Source organism: Paramormyrops kingsleyae, chromosome 11 (genome assembly GCF_048594095.1).
Source record: "Paramormyrops kingsleyae isolate MSU_618 chromosome 11, PKINGS_0.4, whole genome shotgun sequence".
Classification (NCBI taxonomy): Eukaryota; Metazoa; Chordata; class Actinopteri; order Osteoglossiformes; family Mormyridae; genus Paramormyrops; species Paramormyrops kingsleyae.
Genome location: NC_132807.1, coordinates 17262747 through 17281606, shown reverse-complemented (window position 1 = coordinate 17281606; position 18860 = coordinate 17262747). Strand labels below are relative to the sequence as shown.

The following is an 18860-nucleotide window of genomic DNA, read 5'->3' as shown; positions in this document are numbered from 1 at the left end:
GGAAAGGGGTGTAGCGCCTGCGGACAGCATTCAGTACTGAAGTGCGGCTCGGAAGCCGTCTTCTGCGAACTACCTGCGTTATTTCAGTACTTTACTCGCACGAAGCGCTATAGTTATAAAGCGCGCTTTCCCCGCTTCACTGTGATTGTGTGCAGGCTGTAGACGGACGCGCGGTATCTGTTTCCGACCGATGCAGAAAGACAGCAACTGATCCAGTGCACCGGAGAAGCCGGCAATTCAATACGGGGTTTTAATTTTCTCCAGTCAAACAAGGCCGTATAAATGCCATAAATGCCTAGAATAGAAGAGATTCCGCAAACGTCCAATGTGATGCATCTGTATAAGAAGAAAATTAGTCGATTAAGATGGGTAATAAGCAAACGATATTTACTGATGAACAGCTAGACGCCTATCAGGTGAGAACGGCATATTTTTTCTAGTTTCTATTGGTAATTTTGTTTTTGTAGTTATCGTAACGAATGTTTTATTTTACACAAATGGGTTTCAATAAAGCGTGTTGTTTTGTAATACTTTAATATGTATATAATTAGTGTTTGGGACAATGCTTATTATAAATGACCGATGAATGCATGTAGACTGAGCTGAGCGCGCTTCATTCATATAGGATGTTGGGCTTTACGCTAAATTGAAATAGATTACAGTCAGTAGGAATAAGGGTGGGAATGCATGCAATCATGTCCCTTAAATGGACGCAGAGCCCTGAATGACTAAACTACATATATAGTCGTTGTTTACATATTACAGTTTGCTGATAATTGCATCTTTGCTTTCTATATTCACATGTAACAGTGAGTTGATTGAAGCATTTGAAATGAACGTTTTACGATTTAGATTTATTACATTATTTATTATAAACGCTAATCCATGCCTAGGCGACATGCATAATATTGTAGGTGTCTTAGATATCATTTGGACTGTGTGCAGCCAGTTGGAAGGTTATAAAAGCAGGCGAGCAAAATAACACTGAAGGTACATGATGTCCCCACGTTATAGAAGCGCAACGACGTGACTTACGGGCAGCGTATCGTGTAAAAAAGCGACAATTTGTCTACGTGCAAATATACAGCAGTTACTTTTGAGAAACAACTTTCTTAACTGAAATTTGATACAGGAACGATAAGGAAGCATAACTGCATTATAATCTTACTGCACCGTCCTCCCTGCATGAGAAACAAGTCCATGTTGTTTAATGTCAAATTTTCCAAGACTGGTTCCAGGTTTGCCTTGAATACCTACCCAGGGTTACGAATATTAAGTAACAGCGAATAAAAGTAAAATATACTTTTCGGAATGCAAGCTATACAGGAAAAAACAACAACAACAACAACAACAAATGCAGACAAACAAGTCACACCCATACACAGGTGTCGTTTTTTGAGGTTGGAAATCTTTAGTATACGTCCCGTCGGTAGGGTGGCCACCGTGCTTGCATATAATAACCTAAAAATGCATTTTCCAACGGCCAGTCCTGCTCAGGGTCACATTTAACGCGTCCAGTGGAATGCTGATGCTCACGTTTTAATTAAGATGTGGATACATTGCCTAAATACTTTGATATCAAATCCAATCAGCATAGTTTATTGCATGTGAAAGGAGCCGCTATCTTTTTCTTCTTTAGCTTTTGAGGTTATAAATGATATTGCTGATTTATGAAATCAGGGCTGCTCTGTTGACTTGGAAACAGCTCCCAGGCAGAAAACTCATGCCGTAGTGATGCTACAGGCTGCTTTACCGTGTACGCCCCTGGAAATATACCTGCCTTCGCTCATAAAGCATTCTGACATGAAGCATTTTCTCCCGATTAAAATTGATATATAATAAGTAGACATTTGTTTATTTATTTATTTGAATTACTTATTGATTTACTAGTATCATGTTAATGACATTTTACGCACCATGCAGCTTGGGTTGAAGATGGTCCTTCCTTGTATCCACAGCAGTCTTTGGTCCTTGTGACCCCACTCTAAATGTCCCCTTCAGGTCTTCATCTGTCCATCTTCTGACCACATATCCTGGTCAGGGTTGCGAGATTCCTCCAAACGTGTTCATTTAATGACACGACAGTGTTTTTTCCCAGAATGCAGCTGACATAGATGGAAGTCATTTCTCAGGTATACTTTCAGATGAAATTACTTTGAAAGGTTTAGGTTGTGCTGATTGTAGTTAATCCAGTTCATGGATTTCCTGTAAAGCCCATAGAAAACCTTCACTTCCTTATCAGTGGCTGTACAAATGAGTGAACAAGACAAAGAACATCAGTAACCAAACTTTTAAGGCAAACTTGAATGCAATTCTGCCGCACATTTTATCTCATTTTGTTTATTACTTTCAGGATCATTTTGTATCATTTCAGATATTTTTTTTGTATGTCTCGGCAATTACAGGTTATTCACCATAGAAGTGAAACATTTATGATTTAGGATTTCCATGTGTTAAATAATGCAGGCTAATCAGTAATTAAGTGGCAAAGGAGAGTAAATTACTGCTCTGAGCTTGGTGGTCATTGGGATGGCTTTAAAAACGATTAATCGTTGTGATTAGTAAGGCCGCCCTGGGACCTGAACATTGGTGTACCAAGCACTGTATGGTGTTCAGCGCCGTTTGTTCTGACGGAGTCGTAGCCTGATCTGGTTCCCCCGGCTATCCAGGTGAAGCCGGCTTCTCTGTCAGGGCATCCCACCCCTCTCGTAAAAAGGCAAATGTGATCAGGACCTCCGGTTCACCGTACGTGCAGCCTGCGTTGACCGTGTCAACCGTGCAATGCCACCCTTTCTCCGGAGGAAGTTAAGACAGAGCTTGAGTGTCGGATGACAGGAAGAGGCAGATAGGACAGGCAGTGTACCGTCAGCCAAGTAGGCAGCGCTGAGGCTGCGGACTGTCCGGGGCCCGGCTGGCTGTAACTGCATATATACAAACATCACTGTCGTCAGAAGGAGGGAAAGTAACATTAATTGCTGCCCTATTATATTGTTTGGTGCAGTGTTTCCCAATCCGGTCCTTGGAGACTCAGACAGTCCACATTTTTGGTCCGTCCCAGTAGGAGGAAAAATGAGGATTGTCTTTCAGTCCCTGAGGACCGGGTTGGGACATATTGGCTTAGAGCTTAAGAAAAAAACAGCCCATATGAAATGGAGTATCGACATTGCAGATGGATCAGGAAATGTGGTATGTTTAGCAAGAAAAGGCTACTAACTTCATACATTATCCTATAATTATTAAAATCCATAAAACGGATTGGGCATGAGCATTACAGTTGTTACTGCAGTTCGTTTATCTGCTCTGTTGTTTTCGCAGGGAGCTGAGTTTGGGGAGAGTCAGGCTGTTATTTAACACTTTGGGGGTTATGAATTTGTTTATTTGTTCTTTTTTGTTCCAGGACTGCACATTCTTCACACGCAAAGAGATCTTGAGGTGAGTGAAAATCTTTCCACGTCCTGAGTGCTGCTTGCCGTATCTGCACATGGAATGTGATCATGTATAGAGGATGTGTGATGCTGATTCTAGAAGAAAAATCATGTCCCCAGCATTCAACACATGGGCACCCTGGGGCCAGTGGTGGCTTAATGGTTAAGGAAGCATTGCTTGTGGTCGAAATCCCCGACCAGCCAGGTACCCTGAGTGAGGTGCTGTCCTCAAGCTCTGCTCCCTGGATGCTGAATTAGCTGCCTGCTGCTTTGTCACAATGTCACATATGGGTTAAATGCAGAGTACCCATTTTGTTGTTTTGTACTGTGTAGTATGGTGTATCAACAGTTACAATTAATCACTTTCACATTGAACAGACTCCTTCCTCTTAGCTAATACACTCTAAAGTCCCCTGTTCTTGGCTGATCTGGGGGAAGGGGGTCCTTTCTGCTGTCTGTTTCTCTCAGAAACAGCACCTTGCCAGGATAGTTCCCAGTGTGCAGAGTCCTACAAGAAGCAGTGCTGTGATGTCATCCATGCACTGCAGTGATGGTCCGGACGCTGCCAGTGTCCAAATCAGCCTAATCTTGGTTGAATAACCATGAGTCTTTGTCCATGTGCTCGTGGAGCAAACTCACATGGAATAAAACACAGCAGAGCAATGAACATTCTCAAACGTCCTCGCTAGCCTGTCAGTCCTGAGTTTGCGTAAATGTAATTCTGTTGCATTTAATTGTAATTGATGAAAAGTCCAGGAGGAAACTAAGACAAGATTCCACCGACATAATTGAAGAAAGCAACATTGTCATTCCTTATCCCCCCCCCCCCCTCCCATGAGATGCGGGTAATGGATGGGGTGTGAGGGTAACAGTGACGTATGCGAGGGGCAGCAGGCTCGTCATCTGCGGCCACTAAATCACCCCAGTGAAGAGGAAACACCCCGGGTCACATGACGTGCTCCAGCATCTCAGTTTGTGAACCGCTGTCCTGCACCATCACTCTCCCACTGCCTCTTGCTAAAAGGCGATATATCTCCCCCCCTCCCCCCACCCCCCCACCTGGGTTTGCCCTGAGTGACTTGGATGGCCTCAGCACACTTACTTCAGGCTTATGGAGACTCTCATACGACGCTCCTGAGCTTTCGGCTCTCAGCATCCCGGCTGTGTTTGGGATTTTACTCCATGATATTTCAGGTGGTTTTATTTTTCTGCTCCACCGCATAAGACACTTTGACTGCACACGTACACCCTTTCTGGGAGGTCACCTTGTGTTTTGTCACAGCTTATCTGCAACATTTTCTGCATTATTAACACCCGTCACTTGTCGCCTGGAAGGCTCTCATATACAGTAAAGTCGGCTGTTCTGTTCACCCTCTGGCTCATATTTCATCTCCGAATCTCTGCCCTTCCAGTTATAAAAGCGTAAATGTGTCTGCTTCGCCTGAAATACGGCGCAAATATAGTGAAACTGAGGATATCTGTACCCCGTTCCGCTTTGCACCCGGATCGATACCGTGCCGCTAACCAGCCCCATACGTGACCCCGGACAGTTCATGGGGTCGATTCCTTCATCTATCAGGGTGTTTATCTTCCGGCCGTGCACCCTGGCCCCCCGATGTGTGCAGGGAGCTGCTGCTCAGAAACGCTTTTAAACTGAGCAAGGGCGGGTGCTGGAGGGGCTGCTGGATGTGGGGAGATTAGATCCCAGGCGGGCATGATTCACGGCGCCCCTCCCTCCGTTAGGATGTGATTTCTTTTCTTTTTTTCCTTTCCCATGGCCCTACTGAAACCTCCAGTGCAGTCGGAGCTGGCAGACAGTGCGCAACAAAGCATGAAATTGGCTGGGGAGTCAGTGTGGCTCTGTGTCTGTAGGATGAGCATCACTGGAGAGGCTCCTGTGTGCATGTGTGTGTGTGTGTGTCTACGCCCTGTCGCCGCTGCTTGCTCACTGGCTGCATCGTGTTTCTCTTCTGTAATGCTCTGTTCTAACTTTATTCAGGTGTGTTGTCATGCAAATGAGAGGTAGATACTATTTTATGTATCAGGATAACAAACCCACACCATGCAGACTGTCCATCGCGCTGCGCACTGCTGCCCTTAGTCTGAACCACGTGCTGGTGCTCATGCAGAGTAGCCATACACAATGGCTGCTTTGAGAAGCCGCACTTTGGATCTGTTTCCTTTTCTCTACAATATTACAACACAGCAGCAGAGTTTTGTGACCTGTACAATTTTTACGTTCGTAGATTGTCATAGGGCCATACTGTGTGCTTTGGTGATTAATTTGAAAATAAGCTAGTTTCTGGGATGTGTCTATTTTATTATGCTGTGACATATTAACATTAACATATAAGTATTTAAAAATTGGAGAAGTGCAGAGGTTGAGATGAGAGAAAACAGTACTGGCTGAATGGCATTTCTGGGGGAAACGGCTGTTTTCAGATATACACAGTTCTTCCGGATTTGTGTTTGTAAGGAGTCGTAGACGGTCGATGATTTCCTCACGTCTGTTAGAAAAAGGCTGAAGGACTAATCAAATACAATTTTCACATGCATCCAATAAAAATTTCTAATGTTTTTTTTTTTTTTAGGGAGCTTGCATGATTAATGAAAGGAGAGTTTCTAGAACTGTTGTAGAAAGTTCTATAAAGTTGCAGAAAGTTCTTCATTTATATATTCAAGGGCATTTCCATTATTCATGACCATCTCTCCTTACCATCTCTCTCCTGTCACCAGATCACTTTCCAAGCTCCTGTTATTCTCCCTCAAGATCTTCTAACATTATTGCTTTCTTAAAAATGAAGGCAGCCTTTTATATAAATTGCTCTCAGTTGAGCAGAAATTGCCTTATGCATTACATTCATGCATTTTAAGGTTGATTGCCGACTTCAGCAGCAACGAAACTCTAGTCACAGTCTTTGGAGTCGCAATAAAATCTATTGCGATTTTAAAGAAGAATCCAATGGACAGAATTAGCTCTGCTTCTGGTTTTTAAATAATTTAAAAGATTGCATTATGTATTTCTGCGTTTACAGCATGAAGTTGGCACAGCAGATGCTGTATCGTTATAATGTTTAACGGTGTTTGTACTTCAGCGTGCTGCGAGAGTGATTTGCAGCCTTGTTTGTGTGCTCGCCTCATCGACCTCGGCCTTGGGCTGACACGCTCCTCCAACCTAATAAGCCGTATGGCCCTACAGAGCTACTCACCCTGCAGTGGGAGGTATTAGTGCTCACGTTTTATCTGGGAACCTGTCTCCAGTATATTAGCCTGCCGCCACTTATAAGCAGTTTGTTACATCATATACATGCATCATAATATTCACACCTCAATAAAATACCGGCGTCGAGCGGCAAGCTCTTGGCGTGGCGTGGATGTTCACGACCCCCGTAGTTGTTATGGTCGTCATCGAGGGCTAAAGTGGGCTTGTATTCCTGCGCTGAGGTATCTTTAAGTAGCCTGGTTTAAATGATGCGGCTTTTAAGACTGGGCCCACGACTCAGGGGCCCACGACTCAGGGGCCCGGACGGCTCGTGATCCCCGCCAGTGTTTGCGTTTTGCTAGTTCGCAGCTTGTGTGGCATAATGATCCATCTGCAGACTTTCTAAACTAAGGTAATCCCACGCTGAGATAACCAGAGATGTCGTCATATCAATTTCAGCTCGTTAAGTGACAGTAATAAACGATGTTATTTTCTGAAGAGAATTGCTGCTCGGAACGTGTTCCGCTTGCCGAACCAAATCATCTCGGGCTGGAGAAAATTACATTTTCCTCTTTGTAGGAAAATGGAGGTGTGTCAGCAAAAAATGTTATGGTTTAAGAGGAGCCCCCCCAACACTGCCCCCCCCCCCCCCCCCCCCCAGTGTCCGCCATGGAAACCTTCTTATTTCTGGGATCTACAGTCTCCCAGGACCTGAAATGGGAGACCAACATAATCTCCATCACAAAAAAGCCCAGCAGAGGAAGTACTTTCTGTGCCAGCCAAGGTAGCTGAAAAAAGACTAGAACAGGCTCCAGTGAACAGTCAGGTCTGTGGAAAAGCTCATTGATGTTGGCAGCTAAACCACCTGCAGTTTAGACCAGGCAATCCATCTGAAGCTAAGCAGGTTTTGGGCCAGGCCAGTACTTGGATGGGAAACCAGCAAGGAAAGCTGGGTTACTGCTGGAAGTGGTATTGGTGTGGCCAACAGATTAGCCCATCCTGTGGTCTGTGTGGATCCCAAAGCCCCAGTGCAGTGACAGGGACACTGTGCTATACAAATGGTGCCGTCCTTTGGATGACATGTAAAACCGAGGTCCTGATTCTCTGAGGTCATAAAAGATCCCTGGACATCTTTTGAAAGAGTAGGGCTGGTTCCCTTATGGCCTGGTCAAAATGTCCCATAGCCGTTTAAGGTCTGGCCTCCTGATTGTCCCCTTTATTTAATTAGTGAATTCTCTCCTGTCCCTTCTCTACCTTACCTACAGCGTGCTGAGTGCACTGGTGCTGAATGGCTAACGTCGCCTCATCCAGGTGGGGGCTACACAGTGGTGGTTGAAGTGGCTCCCCATTGGTTCTGTAAAGCGCTTTGGGTGCCTTGAAATGTGCTATACAAATGTAACATTAATTAACCTGCCCCCCCTCCAGGACCTGCACTCATTCCGAGTTGGGGAAAATCATCACAGCCCCCTCACACCCGGGACACAACCTCCTTGTACCTCCAGCAGGTGCTACAGATGATCGTTCCCCAAAACAAGTAGATACAAGAACAGTTTCTTCCCACAAGCCATCACCCCTATGAGAAGCTCACCTAGTACCTATTACAGTACTCCCCAATGCAAGGCAATAACTCACTGTTGTGAATAACTCACTACTTACGGAATTGTTTCATACTTCCAGCAGTCCTCGCACAAACACACACACCTGCATGCATGTAATGTGTATATCATCCAAACTTTTTTTTAATCATTGTTATGTCTTAAGTGTGTGTGTGTGTGTGTGTGTGTGTGTGTGTGTGTGTGTGTGTGTGTATGTATAGGGGTGAAACGGTACACAGAAATCACGCTTCGGTACGTACCTCGGGTTTGAAGTCATGGTTCGGTACATTTTCAGTACAGCGGGGGTAAAAGAAACAAAACACAAATTGTTTCTTTTTTTCTTTAAACAGTGGTTTACTGAACAAAGTACTGTATGACTGTCTTTCTTAAATAAAATGTCTCTGTCAGTACTGCTACAACCTACTAATAAACAACTAAAATTTACTTAAAAGTAAATCAAAATAAAATGAATATCCATTGCGGTGCATATTTATAAAATTAACTGTACCTGATCTGTGCTGCATTAACATTAGCAGCTTTTAGCTTCGTATTCGAACTATGGAACAAAAATATCTCAAAAAATACAAAAGCATAATAAAATAAATATGCATTATGGTGCAGCCTGTAAAAGAATACCTGTGTTGTACTTGTATTGACATTAACACCCAACTTCAGGTTAGGACATTCACACGCATGTGTAGCGGCGTGACTTCATCCGGCCCTCTCTGAATGGTCCTCGGGGAACCACACAAACTCACGAAGTTTCCGAATTTGCTACATTCATTCAGTACATTGTGTACCGAACCGAAATACCCGAACTGAAAATGTTCGGTATGAATACGTGTACTGTTACACTCCTAATGCTGATGTATCAGAGCCACTAACCACCTTGTGTATATGAACACACTCGGCCAAAAATCCTGAGTCTGATTCTAGAGAGAAACGTTGTAGCACTGCGGAGTCCAACACACATACACTGTCCTGATTTAGCTAAATCTGTGTTTCTGGTCAGATATGTAAAGACCACCCCCCCCCCCACCAGCCAATGAAATCTGCCCTGTAATCCTGCCCCAAGGTCCCCTCACCCCTGGCCATGTGGTTGAAATGTTTGGGACCCTGAACCTGAGCTAAATGAATTAAATGAATGGATTTCCTGGCATCTATAGCTAAATAAATGAAATACAGGCATTTGCGATTGTCAGTCTCATGTGGGATTTCACCTTCAACCTGGGGTGGTGTGTAGGGCTCAGCTTTGTTTTTTTGTGGGATGGCCTGTTCAGGATGCTCTAATTCATGGCACTGTTTCCTGTTTGTGTCTATAGCCTGTGCAGAACCTTCTAAATTAAGCCACCATGTGATGAACTACCTGAGTGGTTATGAGGGTGGATGGCTGTTTTATGTCCAAACTGCTGAGGTAGAATGATTGCTCGTGTAATTTATTACTTGGCCCCAAATGTTTTCTTAAATGTCACATGTTGCCTCCTGCAGATCTCGCCGGGTCTTGATACTGCTGAATGCTTGGATATTTCCTATTTGCTTTGCTCTTCAGAGCTTTGCTGCGCTGAAATAGATTCTGTTGCCTGTGCTGTCAAGCCAGGCCTGGTCTTCTTCTCCTTAACCCCATTACCAGAATCTAATATTGTTTTGTTCATTTACTACGATGCACATCAGCACCAGGATCAGACAAAATACAATAAAGCAGGACCGTAGGAAACATACCTGAACTGTGACCTTCGCAATTGCCTGCATTGTCACTAAGAATTCTGGGTACCGCGTGAAATTTCCAGGCCGAGCTGCAGTTGCTCCTCTGGTGTCCATCCTGGCCTCTGAAGAGAACGGCGACATTCATCGCTGGGCGATTTGAGAGTTAATGAGATGTTTCATATATTAGGCTCTAATGACCCCTGAATCCCGGCTCCCTCTTCACCGCAGGGCTGCTGCTGGCTTTTATCTCCCTCTGCGGTGTCAGCGCAGTGCTTTATTGTCGCTGAAATATGCCCACGCGTGGAGCGCCGCTAGGAACCCACATTAGTGTAAATTAGCTGCAGCGGGTCAAGGAGACGCCTCCTCATTTTACGGGCCGCTGGGCCCCCGGGACGTTCCCTCTCTGACAGTGCGGCCAACAGGGCGCGGCGAGCGACACCGGGCCCCCGCCGCCCAAGCCGTGGCACGGCACCCGTCCGGAAGCGATCGGCCCGATCCGGCACGCCGGCGTCCACGGGGTTAACCAGAGGATGGCGGCGCTGAGAAACGTCGGGGCTTCCGGCTCGGATGAATTTGCAAATTAGATTTGCTGTGAGGCACAGACTCCTGTGGGCTGCGCTTTGAGCTCCATCCATACTGAGCGGAATGGAGAACATCTGGTCTCTCTCTGCATCCAGAAGTGCCAATGTAAAGCTCGTCCTGCAGTCCTCTTCATGCTGGTTTGCCGCATGGGCTGATCTGTGTAAGGCATCACCTGGACCATAATTCAGTTTGAGTTGTATTCACAACTGACAACTCTAAAGGGATTTAACTGGGTGCCCAAGGCAGACGTCAGTAGGGAGACTCAGTATGGGGCTTGGATGTTTTCTGAGGTCCTCAACTGTAGCCAACCTGCGCAAATTTATCTGACAGTTTGCCAGATACAAACAGCAGTCGAGCTACAATGCAATAGTCTGTACATATATTATCTGTGATTTCTCTTTACATTAGGGAAAATGGTGTGGAACTGCTAAAACTGTATACAACCTTACCTGTCTTAGTAATGCACATGAAATGAGGATTTTCACAGATTTGCATCTGGACTGATTATGTAGTTTCCCTAACTATCAATATTATTAGTGGCTTTAAGGACCCTAGGAAAAGCACATGCATGATGGTCCTTTAAGATAGTTTTGTTCAGCACACTGAACTGCCCAAATAAAGCTGAAAATTCAGTGTCAGACCAAATCCCAGTGACGGTTCTGGGTTATAATCGAATATTTTTTCTTTGGCTGTTCTGGATTTGCCTCGTTCAGGCCAGACAAGGGAAACAGGAAAACGTTTGTCAGAGGCTGCCGTACAGCTTCCGTTTCGATGGTGAATAGAGAGCAGTAGAGAAGTCGTGTGCATTTCAGCGGCCGGTGATTCCAGGTCACCGGCACAACAAAGGATGAGGGCAGCCACTGGCGGCAGGAAATGCTGAAGGGCCCAGTGGAACCAACGGATACAGACAATGAGTCACCTGATACCGGAGCAGCTGGTGGAAACCCGTACAACATGGCAAACATGTAAAGCCAGACTTTAAACCCCGAACCCTGGGAGTGTGAGGCAGCAGTTATAGATATACAGATATACAAATATATATACAGTATATATAAAACACATAACATGAATATAATTTAAGACATTCTTAGGATATGCCTTCACCTGTGAGGTAAAATGAATTTAGAAAAGGTTGTTCCTGATGCCTATGATTAAAAACATATGTTTGATGCCTTGTGAGTTTATACTAAATGCATATATTAAAAATGTATGATAATTTGGGGTCTAACCTTTGGAAAGTGAACCATTGTTTGTGTCTTGTGTCTTTTTTAGGTTACATGGACGCTACCACGAACTGGCCCCGCATTTAGTTCCGATGGACTATACCAACGACCCTGATGTCAAGGTCCCCTTAGCCCTTATAGTCAACATGCCTGAACTGAAGGTGACCTTTACTTTTTTTTCTGTAAATATACGCCATCACTGATTATGTAGAACTAAAGCGTGTCAGATTATGTGGGTTTGCTAGATTCAGCGTGTGATGCCATATATGTTATTGTCACGCCGGGCTCAAACGGTAAATAGCGGTTTCCCATGATGCACTGCGGCTCTGTGTAACAGCAGGGGAATGACTGTCCGCTCGTTACAGCTTTAACGAGCCTGCCCCTGGCAGCCAGCAGCGGCCGACACGGTGCTGAATCAGCTGGGCTGTGCTTCAGATTAGTCAGCCTCAGTCTGCCACCTGCCCGCCGGGAGCCAATCACCGGCGAAGGCCCTCCGTAACCCTTGGCAACGTTGACCTGCCCGCCCGGGTGCCCCTCCCCTGCTCACTCATGTGCAAATACAGACATTTAAGAATGGCTGTTTGCTGGCATTGTAGTCAGGGGAAGGCTGACTCAATCAGGCGTAGCGAGATGGTGGTAAGTGATGGAAACTACAGGGCGCGTTAAACCATTCAGTGCCAATTATATAATGTTATATCCAGTCATTTATAAGTTATTAAATCAGCATCAACAAATAGTATAAGGTAAACAGCCGCGTAGGAGTGTAAGAGCACATTTTACGGGCCGAGCAGCTATTACGGATGAGCCATTCGCTCATGTGGCCAGACAGCCGCAGACTGTCGTCACGGGCGCTTAGTCCCTCCTGCCGCCTCCAGATAAGGCCGCAGCACAGAAGAGCGCTTTCCAACATCACGCTGAGAATGTTTAGAGAAGCGAGTCGTTTTTTTAATGAATACGATTTTTTTTTTGCTATTTAGGGGAATGAAGGTAGTCTGTGGAGCCAATTGCTGTGGATCTCAGCACCATTACCTAGGGGCTGTAAGGCTCATTCCCACAGCAGGACTCATTATGCTTTGATATTATTTAGTGTAGGGATGTCTGATTCTCAGCGCGTCACTCCGTGGCGAGGTCTGCAGGTGTGAAAACCTACCAGCAAATCCTGGATACTAAACAGAGCTTGTCTGTCACTGCTGTCCAGAACACGCACTGCTGCACAGTGACTTCAGATAAGAAGTGAAATGTATGAACAGAGTCCTTTTTCGGGTCGTGTCTTTGCAGGATTTTCTGTTGGGTTCAAATCCCAGGGAGCATAAAATGTGGCCCGTTGGATAAAAGCATAAATGCAGTGACGTAAAAATACAGATTCACTTCTAAGTTATAGAGCAATGTTTACAGCTGGTTTGCCTGAACATCTGTGTGTGTGTGTGTGGTATATGTTACTTTGTGTATCTTGTAGGGCTGGGCGATATATCGGGGTTTTTACGATATATCGATATATTTTCATACACGATATATGAAGAGACAATATTGTTTATATCGATATAGTTTGTTGCTATAAAATTATATTTATAGTGCTGCCACTTTGCCTATTTCTCCTCACCCTGTCTGTCTCTTACAAAACTGCGCCCTGCCCCACCCCTCTCCCTCTACGAACACAACCCACCCCTCCAACTCACTCACTCACAAGTCCTGCGTGCAGCGACACCATGGAGACAGGCACAGACACGAGGCACACTAGCGAAGAGGAGCTGGGGGGTATTTCACGAAGCAGGATTTCTTATTTAGCCGCATAACTTGTCAGATTTAAGGTAGTCTGAGCTACATTTAAGTGGACGATTATATAGTCCATTTAGCCCAGATGACCATAAATCCAACAAGTTATCCGGCTAAGCAAGAAATCCTGCTTAGTGAAATACCCCCCTGGTTGGTAAAATAATATATGCCAGTGATCTAACATTTCATCCTAACCTATGGAAACGTCCTACCTTTGGGTACTGCGTGTGCGCACAATGAAATCAAGCCCCTTGTCTTGTGCTTGAAGAACCGCCCATGGATCTCTCCTACCTTGCATTGGAGTTATGGCTTATTTCTGCGTTTTCAATGTTCATACATTTTAAATATTTTATCAGATGCATTGATCACACTTTAATGTCAGCATCACGCTGATTTACTACGCTGTATGTCGAATTACCTGACATGTTTTAACACTTAATCTTATAAGATATTTCAGACTCGCAATTCCTGCTTACATTACATTAGTTCGTGTTTTTTAACAAGTTACATATTTATTTTTTTGGATTATCTGCTATCAGTTTCAGCCCATAAAAATGACAATAACATTTTCGGTAAGATAGCACCAATCGATAGATATACAGTATCTGTAAGGTAGGACAAATAGACATTTTTGAGCCATTTTTTCATGCACATGTACAGCTGTCTGTAAATAAATTTCCTGTGTGACATTGAGGACATTTGACTCTGACTTGGAACTGTCTGTTTGTTATTACTTTATGGGAAAACAATATTGAGATATCGCGGCTCAGCTAAAAATATTGAGATATGATTTTAGGTCCATATCGCCCAGCCCTAGTATCTTGTATTAATTGTCAATTAATGTAACGGCAAAGACACATATTTGATATTTGTTCAGTTTCTTGATTTGGTTCTTACTTCTGTGACGTATTCTCCTAATTTGTGTGCTGCCCTTGTTCATTTAATCTTTTATCCTGAACTTTTGTCAGACCTTTAATCCAGCCTAGTAATTACACTCTTGAGATTTATCGAGTCTGATTGGATTTCCTCTTTGGCCATTCTGAGAGGTTTTACTTCCTCACTTTGTTAGTTAAATAAAACCGTCCTTGACTGACTGGATGAATGCCTGCCTGTCTCTCCTACTTCTCTCACTTTGCAGGAAAACCCCTTCAGAAACCGTATCGTGGAATCCTTCTCCGAGGATGGAGAGGGCAATCTCAGCTTTAACGAATTTGTGGACATGTTCTCCGTCCTCAGCGAAACAGCCCCCAGGGAACTCAAGGCTATTTACGCGTTCAAAATATATGGTCAGTCGCTTCTCTCATTGATACCTTGCTTGTTAGTGTCTTTGGTCTTCCAAATTAAGAGCAATAGAATGAGGAGATTCTCCTTAGAGAGGCTGGTTCTAACCTCACCATTTTCTGCCACCGCCAACAGATTTCAACACGGACAATTTCATATGCATGGAGGACCTGGAGAAGACTTTGAACAGGCTGACCAAGGAGGAACTGACACCCGAGGAGGTCAAGCTGGTGTGCGAGAAATCCATCGAGGAAGCGGACCTGGATGGCGACAGCAAGCTTTCGTTTGCCGACTTTGAAAACATGATTTCAAGGGCTCCAGACTTTTTAAGGTATCTTTTGTTGACCTTGCCTTCAGCAAATGATTATAATGTGGTATTCTCTTTTGGTGTATTTCGGAATCATAACTTCATTCTTCATTCTTTCTTATTGGAAAAGCAAAAAAAAATCTCCCATGAGATTGCCAGTGATTCAGCGCTTTAAAGGGTTCTGAAAAACAACAGGCTCGATCAGTAACTGTGAGAACGTCTGTCTGGGCAGCTAACAGAACTACGTACATGACAGACCTTCAGCAGCGAGGGAAAGGTTTACAGGCTGTATTTTTCCAATTAATCAGAAAACGGAAATGCTGATATGGCTAGTGACGGGTTTGTGTGTGTGTGTGTGTGTGTGTGTGTGTGTGTCCAATGCAATCAGTGTATGATCCAAGTGGATTAGGACATTAGCGTAGCTGCCCAGGTCATCCTGCAGGTATAACAGCATTCAGCCAAAGTGCTGAGCGCCTGCTTCAGACTGAATGGGATTTTCCTCGTAAATCTTCATGCCAGAGGCTTGAACTTCGCTGCAGGCTTCAGACAAATTAGGTTACTTCTCCCGTTTGCATTTACCTAAAGCTACAGGAAATGCAACACTGTCTTGAAACTGCTGCAAATATATTTGGGTAAGACAATGACGTAGGAGAGAGTTTTAGACTGGGGAGCACAATTTAGTGATTTAAATACAATGGTCTGTTTATTGCTGGGACGAATGAAGCCAAATTAAATATTGGGGGGACACTGACTCCGCGCCCCCCCTGTTCTACACCCTAGGATAAGATGATGTGAAACATGCATTTTGCATTAAACGTGTTTTGTATTAAACCCTGGTTTCTGCTGTTCCTGAGTGTGACCATGCCGGCACACGCCGCTCGCACGCGAGGAGGATGGCGCTTGGCGTTCAGCTCAGTCAGCTGCAGGTCACTGAGGAAGAGCAGCCTGGGAGCCGCATTTATCTGTGACGGCGTCGCCTTTAGCAGCGAGCCCCGAGTCTAACAGCGGTATTCGCACGCGGCTCTGGTGCAGGCCGAGCGCTCTGCTCGCCAAACCGGGCCACATTTTTCTTGTAGGAAATTGCTTTGTAAATCATTATAAAAAGACTGCGCTCCGGGGCCAGAGTGGCACGTAATGGTTTCGGTGGAAAAGCTGGAGACGGATCAACTGTCCAGGGTGGGGATAAATCTGCCGAAAGGCCATAAAAAGGACAAAGCTGGAGACGAGCAGAGCGGCAGCCACAGCGTGAGACCCCCCCCCTCCCCCCCCCCCACGGCAGGGGCATCTGTAAATCCATCCCGTGGTGACAGCAGGATGGGCCCAGATGGGACACAGAAACGATGATGTTTTCACCACGGGTAAAGAAGGTCCTTTAACTGGGATGCTTCACCATGTTCTTCTAGCTGTCATGTTTCCCACAAAAGTTAAAAACTGTTAAAAACTATTTATGAAATAAAAACATATTCAGGTCAACTTAGGTAGCTGGGCAATATTTTTTACTTCCATTTGTACAGAGATGGCACTTCCTCTTGTCATCATGACACAAATTTCTGAGTCAGCGATATCCATTGTTTCTGATTGCTGCTCCAGTGGTCTTGTGGGATAGCGTAGCGTCCATCAGTTGCACACTTTGGAATTTCACAGAATGTAGTATGTCATCTGGGTACTGATCATATACTGTTTCTTCCATACTAATGATTCAGGCACACTGCTTACTTTGCATACTATATTTCACCTACTACTTAGCAAACAAGTATGTAATTTTAGCCACATCCTGTGCTTGGTTTCATTTTCTGTTTCAGAAGGACAGAGGTACTGGTGTTCAATGCTGGGAGAAGCTTCAGTGTCTAGTGTAGCATTAAATGTGTCATTTGTATGATACAGGCCTTCTGCAGGCTTTCAGTAAAATCCGGCATCCAATATATGAATTATTATAAGTCCACAAGCCATCTGCTCTATTTTGGTACCTTAATTTATGTTTGAATATTATTTGTATGGCTCTGTTGGTTAAGACTCTGTTACCCATCATCAGAGGGTTGCTGGTTTGAATCCCTTCACTGTGTACATATCATTGAGGAGGGCGCTTAACCCAGAAAGCTTATGTCGGGGGTAAAGAGCCGGCTCTACGCTCTGAATCCAAGCGAAAGGCAGGCTTTGGCATACAGACGGCATGCTGCTTTAGCCGTAAACCTCACCCCTGTGTTTCTGTTTCCAGCACCTTCCACATACGAATCTGAGGGGCGCCGGCAGGGAAGACGTGCTGTTGGAAGGCGACAGTGCGCCTGGCTGCCCCTCATTCATGCTGCCCAGGACACTCGCTGACATTGCACCAGCCGTGCAGTTAGGGCTTTCTGGGGGGGAGGGGGGCGTGCCCGATCCCCCCCCCCCCCTCCCTCCGAGTGGCTGATTTACCGCAGTGGAGTGTCTGCCTCTTACACATGAGCAAAAACCGGAGTCCCTGGTCATGCCAGTCAGCAAGGAGACGCAGAGACTCTCGACTGGCGTGGCGGGATTCCGCATTTCCTGTTCCTGTATCTCCGTTTTTTCGGCGTCCGCATTCCTGCACCTGCTGCATCTCCGTTTTTTACGGACGCCCCTGACAGCTGATGCATGCCCCTGGAAACTCCTGTGACTCGTAAACGGAAGACTCTCACACCTTTGGGTCCTGCCTGCAGCTTAAGTGTCAGACTTAATATACATATTTATAATGTGGGAAGGTTACATTTTGGAAGTACAGCGTGTGCGAGCCGCCTCACCTGGACGTCTTTCCCCAGCGCGGACGCCGAAGCCAGGGAACCAAGCACAGCCCTGTCACCAAGGACACAGAGACAGTTGTTTAACAGCTATGCAATCTTTCTCTATGACATGCATGAACGCAACTGTAAATTGCAAATCGCTTTATTGTTCTAATTCCAGTATTGAGCTACTGGACCATGATGACAATCAGACCTAACTGTTCTCCAGTTGAAGGAAGGGCTTTTTCATTTCCAATCCAACTGTCTTTTTATTACGCTTTAATATCTGTGTCTCTATTTAACTTAGACCATCAGCCTCAACAGGACCCAATTCAATTTCCTTCTGTATTTGATGTGATACAGAACATTTGGCTCAATTCTGAATAAATGTTTTTTTTTTTTTTTTTGCTTGTTAAATTACTGAATCAATCTTTTGCTATTTCTAGTGGCTTATTTCTGAATTATAATCACTGAAATACATTATAATATACACAAAATGAAATCGTATAATGATTAAAAAGAAATTACTTATACTCTACACCTCAATTATGAATTGTTTTATTTTTCCTCCAATTGGTGATTGTAGTGTGGTGGGGGCTGCATTTCTCATGTTTCCCACCCACCATGTCCCCACTATGGGAAAGGCATCTGTGTCCTTTCGATATACCATAAAAGTTATTTACAAAACTACTACATTCTCTATGCATGCATGCCAATCCTAACAGACATCGGATGCTAATATGAGGAAATAAACATTATTTGAGCATTAAATTGTTGGCAAAATTGGTAAAAACAAGTGGCTTTTTCCTCATTCATAAAAAATTAGCTCACAATCCCTGTTTTAGCGGGCTGATGCAGTAGTGTTTTAATCACATTTAAAACCAGTGCCATCTTCTTACATTTGATTGTATCCCATATCACACATATACAAGTACAGAGAGATTAACCTGTTGCAACTAGCACCAGGCTACTGATGTGTACAATTTAAAAAATCTGTTGTCATTTCACATTTTACTTGTGGTGGAGAAGATGG

At 44.6% G+C, this 18860-nt stretch overlaps 1 protein-coding gene across 2 annotated transcripts; it reads left to right on the top strand.

The window, feature by feature from the left end:
- Nucleotides 1-18373, top strand: cib2 (calcium and integrin binding family member 2). 2 transcript variants are annotated; one of them, XM_023816750.2, is made up of 6 exons: nucleotides 1-416; nucleotides 3398-3432; nucleotides 11781-11892; nucleotides 14643-14790; nucleotides 14921-15116; nucleotides 17308-18373. In XM_023816750.2, the coding sequence occupies exons 1-6, from the start codon at nucleotides 366-368 to the stop codon at nucleotides 17327-17329; spliced, it is 564 nt and encodes a 187-aa protein (XP_023672518.1). In that variant the 5' UTR covers nucleotides 1-365; the 3' UTR covers nucleotides 17330-18373. The 2 variants fall into 2 exon arrangements, with proteins under 2 accessions (XP_023672518.1, XP_023672507.1); XM_023816739.2 differs by lacking the exon at nucleotides 1-416 and adding an exon at nucleotides 3005-3186.
- Nucleotides 18374-18860: the final 487 nt, after the last annotated feature.

Coding starts and splice junctions, on each gene's coding strand:
- cib2 (XM_023816739.2), top strand. CDS start 3,070: ATGAGGATTGTCTTTCAGTCCCTGAGGACCGGGTTGGGACATATTGGC. Junction 3,433..11,780: donor ACACGCAAAGAGATCTTGAG/GTGAGTGAAAAT, acceptor TGTCTTTTTTAG/GTTACATGGACGCTACCACG. Junction 15,117..17,307: donor AGGGCTCCAGACTTTTTAAG/GTATCTTTTGTT, acceptor TTCTGTTTCCAG/CACCTTCCACATACGAATCT.